The sequence below is a fragment of the Miscanthus floridulus genome, chromosome 16 (assembly GCF_019320115.1).
Source record: "Miscanthus floridulus cultivar M001 chromosome 16, ASM1932011v1, whole genome shotgun sequence".
In the NCBI taxonomy this organism is placed as follows: Eukaryota; Viridiplantae; Streptophyta; class Magnoliopsida; order Poales; family Poaceae; genus Miscanthus; species Miscanthus floridulus.
In genome coordinates this window covers 88,349,806-88,359,952 of record NC_089595.1, presented here as the reverse complement: position 1 = coordinate 88,359,952, position 10,147 = coordinate 88,349,806, and the positions used below count along the sequence as shown (strand labels likewise).

The 10,147-nt window shown below is 44.9% G+C and overlaps 1 protein-coding gene and 1 non-coding gene across 2 annotated transcripts; both read right to left on the bottom strand.

Moving 5' to 3' along the window:
• Positions 1-7,024: 7,024 nt before the first annotated feature.
• LOC136510987 (uncharacterized) lies at positions 7,025-9,826 on the bottom strand. Its single transcript, XM_066505245.1, has 2 exons — positions 9,139-9,826; positions 7,025-7,800 (listed from the first exon to the last, which is right to left on the bottom strand). Exons 1-2 carry the CDS (start codon positions 9,824-9,826, stop codon positions 7,025-7,027), a joined length of 1,464 nt encoding a protein of 487 aa, XP_066361342.1.
• LOC136514644 (small nucleolar RNA Z247) lies at positions 9,592-9,730 on the bottom strand. The gene has a single exon (XR_010773791.1). It is a non-coding gene; the product is annotated as a small nucleolar RNA Z247 (small nucleolar RNA).
• Positions 9,827-10,147: the final 321 nt, after the last annotated feature.

Sequence of the window (10,147 nt, the reverse complement as noted above, 5' to 3'; positions counted from 1 at the left end):
CTCATTCCAGCCCGGCGATACGCCCACGGCCGGACTCTACACGGTTCTAGATGAACGCACTCCAGGTTATTTTAGTTTTATTCATCGTTTATTGATTTTTACATACTTTTGCATTGCATTGTAACATTGGGATGAAATATTGTAGGCTCAGCTGGAACAAGAAACGAGGCGCCGGGAGGAGCTAGAGGTGAAGATGGAGGCAGAGCGGCAGAGGGCGGAGGCAGAGCGACAGAGGATGGAGGTAGAGCGGCAAAGGATGGAGGCAGAGCGGTTGCAGATGTTTGAATATATGAGGGGTGTTTACGCTGCAATCGGTCAACCTCCTCCACCGATGCCAGTCCCTCCTCCTCAACCTACTCCAAATACTATTTCAGGCACTGTGGGTCACTTTACAACCTTATAATCACCGTTTCTAGTTTATGCAGAATCAATCTTACAAAGATGTCCAGACACTAGAAACTTAGTGACTAATGCTATATGTTTGTTACCAACTAGCACTTAAGCAATCATACTAGAGCACAATGCAACTGAGAAGATATTGCTGATAGTTGCAAGGGTTATACTAGTTAGGCAGCAGAGAGACCATACATGTTGTTCAATCTTGACTTATACATGTAATCTCTTCTCCTTTGTGTAGAATCAATCGACGGCATCGAATGAGTCTCATGACCCAATATGGTCGCAGTGGAACTCGTGGCCTAAGTGACTACTTGTGATTTTATTTGCATTTGCATTTGTAGATAACCTATGACTACTTGTGACTATTTGTGGTTGTGAATGAACCTACTAGTGATTCTGAAGTTTATTTGCATTTATGTGTTGTCGATATATCTATATGAACTGCCTGTGATGCTTATTGTGAACTATGTGTTTATATGTGACCGAACCATATAAACTGGCAATTTATGGTCGCTTTGCCGAGTGTTACACTCGGTAAAGAGGCCTTTTGCCGAGTGCCAAGGTAAAAACACTCGGCAAAGAGGACACGTGACCAAAATCTGTGTATTCTGGGACTAAAATGGCTTCTTTGCCGAGTGTCTGTGCTATGACACTCGGCAAAGCGCCAACATTTGTACGTTCTAGGCTAGTCTTTGCTAAGTGTCCAGTATTTGACACTCGGCAAAGATGGTAGGTTTGCCGAGTGCCCGGGATTTGACACTCGGCAAAGAAGGCATGTTTGCTGAGTGTCAGATACTGGACACTCGGCAAAGAAGCCAACATTTATACGTTCTGGGCCAGTCTTTGCCGAGTGTCCAGTATTTGACACTCGGCAAAGAATTCAGGTTTGTCGAGTGCCCGTGATTTGACACTCGGCAAAGATGGTAGGTTTGCCAACTGTCCGGTCTGGGACACTCAGCAAACACACCGTGACCGTCTCCGCGCTGTCGCATTACTTTTTTCGCCGAACACCGATTTCAGCTCTCGGCAAAGTATTTGCCGAGTGCCCGATAGAAAACACTCGGCAAAGAGACATTTGCCGGCACTATAGATGTCGTGTGTTGTTTGCCGAGTATTACACTCGGCAAAGCCTTTGTCGAGTGTTTTGTGGGCTTTGCCAAGTGCCTATGGCACACAGCAAAGTCACTGTTTCTGGTAGTGAATAATATAAGAGAGTAATTAAGAGTACTGGAACTTTAGTTTAGTTTGCAAGGACTTCATTATGTAGGTACTTGTTAAGTTAATTTGACCTTTATAGTTATATATGATGTATTCTACCTTGTGAGAAATGTAATGTCAATGAGAATTGTCTGGTGTGTAGTTATACATGATGTATTCTACCTGATGCAATGGCACTCAACAATGCACTGTCGGCTGTGCAAGGATCCGACTGTGGTGACAGTGGCACTTTGCATATCACTGTCGGTTTATGATACAACCCGGCAGTGATATCCATGAGTATCACTGCCAGGTGATGCTAGGACCCAGCAGTGTTGTTCCTATTATCACTGTCAGGTCACCAACCCAATAGTGATATGCCACCAACCTCTGCCGGCATGAATTCCAACAGTGATGGGTCTTCCGATCCGACAATGATTATCTATTCCAGCGCAGTCTTATACATCCACGTGCAAGTAATCTCATAAATTCACATACAATGATCTTATAAACCATGTACAAGTAATCTCATAAATCCACATACAATAATTTTATAAAACCACATACAAGTAATCTCATAAATCACATACTATAATTTAATAAAACTGATACAAGTAATCTCATAGATCCACATGCAATAATCTTATAAATCCATATACAAGTAATCTCATAAAGCTATATACAAGTAATCTCATAAATCCACATACAAATAATCTCATAAATACATATACAAAAAATCTTATGAAGTATGATATGGGTAATTTCATAATTCCTAAATTGGTTTGAAGGGGAAAGAAGGTATATAGGATGCATGCATGGAGTCATAACTAAATAAGATGGCTCAATTTCTACTCTCATCCTCACACAATTTGCTTGATTATGGGAAATCCATGTAGATATGAATTTATTTCATACAAATCAATGAAGCATATTGTATTAATGGAGATCAACGAGTACAATTCCAGCCAATGGTATGTCATGCCCAAGCTCTAGAACCACCCAACATTCTAGAAGTTCTAGAGGTCTAGAACCACCTTCCTGTCGCGTGTCCAATCCCCTACTAGCAGCACACGCTTATCCGCGTGCCTGTGGCGCCCGCCTAGCATGCTGCATCTGTTGATGATAAAAAATGGCCGAGAGCATGAAGAGGACTTTTAGACATTGTTTCTGGTGATGAAATAGTCCTAAAATATATTTGGATCGTTGTATGAAAGTTCGGAAGCAAAAGGGCAAGAAGATGATGTTCGACTTTGAAAAATTGGCCTAGCCGGCCAGGCTAGCTTGCTCGCGCGCCTTGTTGGGCTTCCCTCGCCAGCCTGATGATACCAGCTTGGCCAATTTGGGACTAGCCAGGCCGGCCTCCCTACGTCACCTTCTGCCAAACTGGCCTGACTGATTTGGGACTCAGCGAGGCGCCCGACAAAACCGGCCTAGCCGGTTTGGGACCCAACCAGGCCGGTCTCCCTGTTCGAGTCTGAACTGGTTACCAAATCAGTTTTTTGACATGTTTTGGTGTAGGAAACATGGAGACATGATTTGGACTTGTTTCATATTGGGATATGACCACCCCCTCTCTTTACATATATATCAGAGGATCATGGCTGATCGAAGGATCCAACACTCAATCATCTTTTTTACATCTATTACCCAAGTTTTGCCCTTTTTCAATCTCTTGATGTTCGTTGCATCTCTCCATGAGATTCATCGGCGTTTTAGGTGGCCTTACTGATCATAGAACAACTTCAGGCGTGCATCTCCTCGATAGGTCCTCAATCCTGGGAGGTGTTCTTGAGTTTTCGTAGCGAAGGACGGGCTCTAGATCGGCCTAATCACTCTCTAGAGGTCAGGGGCTAGACTTCATTGGCCAAATTCATCCCCATCATCAAAGGGACATCACTTTGTCTTAGTTGCTACAGATTACTTCACTAAGTGGACTGATGCTGATCCTTTAAAGAATATGACATATAGAGAGGTGATTGAGTTTATTATTGACCACATAATACATAGATTCAACATTCCCTAGACATTAACTACATATCAAGGAATTTATTTTTTGTCTAAGGAGGCGAGAGATTTTGTCGAATTATATAAAATTAAGCTACTCAATTCATCTCCATATTATATGCTCAAGCTAATGATTAAGCTAAATTGAACCATAATACTTTGATCAAGTTGATTAAGAAGAAGATTGAGGAGAATCCCAGGAGGTGGCATGAGATCTTGTCTGAGGCTTTGCGGGCTCATCACATCTCTAGACATGGTGCTGCTAAATTTACTCCTTTTTAGCTTGTTTATGGTTAAGAGGTCGTGTTACCGTTGAAGTAAATTTGGATGCATATAGACTTGCAAGACAAAAAGTCACAAAAAAGACTTGCAAGACAAAATAATTTAACTATTGTTAGGTATCATGATCTTATGATGGACAATATCGATGAGGTGATTGACAAGAGAGTACAAGCTTAAAGAAAATCGAGAAGGATAAAGCTAGAGTTGCCCAAGCTTATAACAAGAAAGTGAAGCAAATCTTTTCAAGTTGGGGATTTAGTGTGGAAGACTATTGTACCTCTTGGGACGAAGATCAATAAGTTTGGCAAGTGGTCATCAAGCTAGGAGGGTCCACCGAAAGTGATCAAAGTTTTGTTTGGTAATTCATATATGCGAGAGACATTGCAAGGTGATCGCCTCTCTAGAGCAATTAACGTGAGGTATTTGAAAAAAAAACTTTCCAAGTGTTTGGCAAGAGGAATAAAGTGTTGACCAAACAATGGCCGATACACATATTGCCCTTAGAACAAATATGGCCGATGTATATATCGCCCTTAGAGGTTAGATAGCCGATGAGATGGACATCATCGTTATTTAGTGCTTTTTATGTTTTTAAGTTCACCTAAAGCTTACCTAAAAATAGGAGGGCATATGTCGACGATAAAAAATGGCCAAGAGTTTGAAGAGGACTTTTAGAAAATGTTTCTACCAATAAAATAGTCCTAAAATATATTTAGATCATCGTATGAAAGTCCGGAAGCAAAAGGAAGAGATGATGTCGTTCGGACCGGCCAGGCCGGCTTGCCCGCGTGCCCTGCTGGGCTTCCCTCGCCAGCCCAATGAAACCGGCCTGACTGGTTTGGGACCCAGCCAGGACAACCTCCCTATGTCGCCTTCTGCCAAACTGGCCTGGGACTCGCCCAGACCGGTTCCCCCGCTCGCTTTGCTGAGTTCGCCTCTCGAGTCCAACAAAGCCGGTCTGGCCAGTTTGGGACCCGGCCAGGTAGGTCTCCATGTTCGAGTCTGAACCAGTTACTTACCAAATCGGTTTCTGGATGTGTTTTGGTCTGGCCGGTTTTTTTTATATGTCAAGGGCATCCATGTGTGTCACATCCCATGCGCCACCGCTGTCCGCGCTTGGCTGCTAGGGTGAGGATTTTGGATCAAATTGGGTGAAAGTAAGAGATAAGGTAAGAGTACTTTGGTCTTTTTACATGGTACTAATTTCGATTTCTAGGGGCAGACGGAAGCTTTAAATCAAAATCGTGAGGACAAAATTACAAAGTTAAAAAAATAGAGGTAAAATCACCATTGCATTGTATAGAAGGAGTAGAAGACCCATATATATTTCCTTTCAAAGATCTAGTTTCAAATTATTTTGAATATAATCTTTAAATGTAGTTTCCAAATCATAATTAAGTTTCTTTTAAATATCGGGCCAAATCTGTTGAAGTCCAATAATTGTCCTTATAACCTACGCCCTGTTCGCTTGGCTTATAAGCCATACTTTTTCAGCCAACGAACAATATTTTTCTCTCACAACAAATTAATCAACAGTACTTTCAGCCATGACTTATCAGCCAAACGAACATGACAGTCTCATCAAATTTCCTTTCTTTTATCTACGAATCTTTTGGCCCTTCCTCTTTTACCTGGGCGCCAGCTCGCCTCTAGCGTCAAGCCTTGTCTGCCCACCTGCTCCAAACTCGTCAGTATAATGAAATGTGGGAACGAGATTACCCTGATTGGGCTCTCGGTTCATGTATTTATACTCAAACATGATGTACAACAGATTACATGCTGATCTCAACAGATCATATGCTGATCTCAACAGATCATGCCGTCCGTGATACACGGGATACATATGCTTGCCTTACAAGCTAAGTTACAACAGCCGTATCCTATCATATCAATATAAGATATCCTATCATCTAACACCCTCCCTCAATCTTAGCCACTAACAAGGTTGGGATTGAATCTAAACTCCTTCAATTTGGATGCCATGACAGGCTTTGTGAATCCATCTGCCAATTGATCATCGGTGTTTATGAACCTGATGTCCAAGAGCTTCTGTGCTACCCTTTCACGCACAAAATGAAAATCTATTTCGATGTGCTTTGTTCTTGCGTGAAAAATTGGGTTAGCTGACAGATACTTAGCTCCTATGTTGTCACACCACAACCGAGCAACTGGAGAGTGTGGTATTCCAAGTTCTGTCAACAATCTCTGAATCCACGTCATTTTAGCTGTTGCATTGGCCAAAGCTTTATATTCTGCCTCAGTGCTAGACTGTGACACAGTAGGTTGTTTCCTAGCACTCCAAGATATAAGATTTGGACCAAGGAACATTGCAAACCCTCCAGTTGATCTCTTATCATCCACACAACCTGCCCAGTCAGCATCAGAAAATGCACTGACAAGAGTTGAGTTCGATTTCCTGATCTTTAGACCCATGGTCAAAGTTCCTTTCACATACCGTAGGATTCTTTTCACCGCACTCCAATATGCTGTAGTTGGTGAATGAAGAAACTGGCACACTTTGTTAACAGCGAAGGACAAATCAGGCCTAGTGAGTGTCAGGTACTGGAGTGCTCCAACAACGCTCATGTACCTTGTTGAATCTTCTTCACCGAGACTAGTCCCTTCTGTGATGCTGAGCTTTTCTGAAGTAGAGATGGGTGTATCCACCGGCTTGCAGTTGCCCATATTCGCCCGCTTCACAACATCAGTGGCATACCTCTATTGTGACAATATTAAGCCATCCACCCCTCTCTTCACTTCTATGCCAAGGAAATAGTGAAGATCTCCTAGATCCTCCATAGCAAACTCCTTTTCCTAGATCCATGAGCAGATCCTTTGTAGCGTCTAGTGAAGAGCTTGCTACAATGATGTCATCGACATATACCAACACAAACATAGTAATTTGCCCTTTATTGTAATAAAACAAGGAAGTATCACCTTTCGATGGTGTGAAGCCCAACTGAATCAACTTGCCACACAGACGTGCATACCAAGCACGTGGTGCTTGTTTGAGACCATATAGTGCCTTATCCAATTTGCAAACATAATTTGGAAACCTCTTGTCTTCATACGCTAGAGGTTGGCGCATATATACTTCTTCTTCGAGCATGCCATGAAGGAAGGCATTCTGAACATCAAGTTGTCACAGAGACCAACCTTTGGAAACTGCCACTGACAAAATAAGTCGAATGGTTGCAGCCTTGACTACTGGACTGAAGGTATAGTCTATCCCATATCGCTGCATGTATCCTTTAGTGATAAGCCGTGCTTTGTACCGATCAACAGTACCATCAGCTTTCCTCTTAACTTTGTAAACCCACTTGCATCCTATAATATTCTTGCCTTTGGGCGGTGGAACCAGGTGCCAAGTCTGATTGTTCATCAAAGCAGTATGCTCTTTATCCTTGGCCAAAACCCATTGTGCATCTCCTAAAGCAGCCTTCACATTCTTGGGCTCCTCTGGCTTAGCGGAGCTGTGAAGCCCCCACCGGATAGTGCCATCTGAATGAACTTTCGGCTTGGTGATCTCGTGCTGAAGACGCATGCCATGCCGATGCGGAGGAGGTGGAGGAGGTGTAGGTGGTGTAGTCGCAGCAGCCGGCACGAGGAAGAGCTCAGGCGCACCCGCCGCAGCGGATACAGGAGACAAATCTCCTGGAGGCGACAAATCCAGTGTGGGAGGCGACGGCGACGAAGACTGCAGCCCGGCGTTCGTCGATGTAGAGGATCTGGGTCCCAATAGCGCAGGACCGGAGCACCCTGACTCCAAAGCTGATCCCGCCACCGACCCGGTATGAGGAGCAGGAGAATCACCTCCTGATCCTGTGCCCCCGTTGTCATTATGCGATGAGGAAGAGGGGTACATGAAATGACCCCCAGAATGTGCCGTTTCTCCATCATTTTGCACCAGGTTTGTTCCTGTTTCATCCACAAGCAGTAGAGGAGCTTGCCACAGCGTTAGCAGGGTCAGAATTAATCAAACATTGATCAAGCAAATTTGCGTCCCCAAGGTCCGATGATGGGTTTTGGAGAATATCGGAAAGAAGTGAAAACTCAGCATGAAGACGAGCTCCTGCATTGGGATGAAGTTGAGGGAAAGGATACACCGTCTCATCAAACACCACATCACGGGAAATATATATGCTGACCTGTCGAGGGATCAAGACATTTGAACCCCTTGTGTAGATTGCTATACCCAAGGAAAACACAACGTTTTGACCGGAATTGTACTTTCTTGGTGTTGTAAGGCTGAAGATTTGGCCAAACAGCACACCCAAAAGTTCGAAGAAAAGTGTAATATGGAGGTGAATCGAGGAGGTGCTCATGTGGTGTGTCATTGGCAATGACCTTGGATGGAAGACGGTTGATGAGAAAAACAGTTGTTAAGAACGCTTCATCCCAATATTTTAGTGGCATGGATGCATGTGAAAGAAGGGACAAACCAACCTCGACAATGTGGCGATGTTTACGTTCAGCGGATCCATTTTGTTGGTGTGCGTGTGGACAAGATACATGGTGAGCTATGCCTAGGCGTTTGAAGAAGGAGTTAAGGGACTGATATTCCCCTCCCCAGTCCGATTGAACTGCAAGAATCTTATGATCAAATTGACGCTCAACCATGTTCTGAAAATCACGAAAACATTGAAAGACTTTAGACTTATAACGCAACAAATAGATCCACGTGAACTTACTATAATCATCGATAAAGGTCGACATAATAAGAACGCCGACCCACAGAAGTTGGTGCCGGTCCCCATACATCAGTGAAAACAAGCTCAAAAGGTTTAGACGAAACACTATTTGACTTAGGATAAGGTAATTGATGGCTCTTTCCCATCTGACACGCATCACAAATCACACCATTGCTCGAACTACTAGAAAAAGAAAGCTTATGATGACTAATAATCTGCTGAACGACAGGAGCAGAGGCATGACCAAGTCGGCTATGCCACAAGGAGGTAGTGGGCTTGAAGACACCAAGCACTTGTTTATTCGGTGGAGATGGTGTGTGCAATTGAGGCTTCAACGGATAGAGACCACCCTCACATCGCCCTTCGAGGAGTGTTCTCCTCGTCACCTGTTCTTTAAGAGAAAAATGCTTGGGATGAAGTTCAAGGAATGCATTGTTATCTTTAACAAGACGATGGACTGAAAGAAGACTTTTATTGACATTAGGAACATGGAGAACATTATTTAGATGAATATCATGAACTGGGGATTGCAAAATGCTATGACCAATGTGATCAATTTTCATACCTGCCCCGCTGGCCGTGTGTACCTGCTCTCCTCCACGATACCTGTCGTGGAAGGAAAGCTTCTCTAGTTCACCGATTATGTGATTTGTGGCTCTTGAATCCACATACCAGTTGGTGTCCACTCCATAGGGCGTCGTGGTCGCCGACGATGCACTCTTTTGCGGCGGTCCAGTGAATATGGCGTCGAAACGCTTGAAGCAGCGTACCACAGTATGGCCCTCCTTGCCACAGAGCTGGCAGAAGACACCGAACAAAAAATTGCGACCACCACCGCCTCCGCCACCATTTCCACGGCCACCATTGCCACGGCCACCACCGCCGCGGTGAAAACCCACGCGACCACCATCACCGCAGTCACGAGACTGGTTGGGGTTGGAATTGTTCCCCCCACGGCCACCCTTGGTGGCCACATTGACAGAGGATTGAGAACCTCCGCCATGCATCTCCTTGCGCTGCTCGTAGCTGATGAGTTGCGCATACAGTTCGGCGACGAAGATCGGTTCGACTCGCGCCGCCACCGCAGACACAATGGAGTCGAAGTCATCACCAAGGCCCATGAGGATGAATGAGACCAGCTCCTCGTCCTCCATCTTGCGGCCCACCACAGCCATCTCATCGGCGAGGCCCTTCATCTTGACGAAGTAATCTGCCACGGACAACGTCCCCTTGTTCATCGTGGCCAGGGCCATGCGCGTAGACATCACGCGCGCCCAAGACTGCTGAGGCGTGAAGATCTTGTATCGCGGCCCACAGTTCCTGCCACGGTGGTCGCCGTCGCGACCTGGCCGAAGACCTCCTTGGAGAGGGAGGAGAAGAGGTAACTGAGGACGATTTGGTCCTGAGAGACCCACTTCTCATATGTCGGATTTGGCTGCGGTTCCGACTCCTTGCCATTGCCCATTGGTGAGCTTCTTTCCATCGGCGGGGGAGGATGAGTCCCCCTCGAGGAACTCAGGCGGGGGTGCAGCCATGCTCTTGATGTAGCCGGCGAGACGAGCCCCCTTCAACGC

Coding starts and splice junctions, on each gene's coding strand:
- LOC136510987 (XM_066505245.1), bottom strand. CDS start 9,826: ATGGCCCTGGCCACGATGAACAAGGGGACGTTGTCCGTGGCAGATTAC. Junction 7,801..9,138: donor ACACACGGCCAGCGGGGCAG/GTATGAAAATTG, acceptor TGGATGAAACAG/GAACAAACCTGGTGCAAAAT.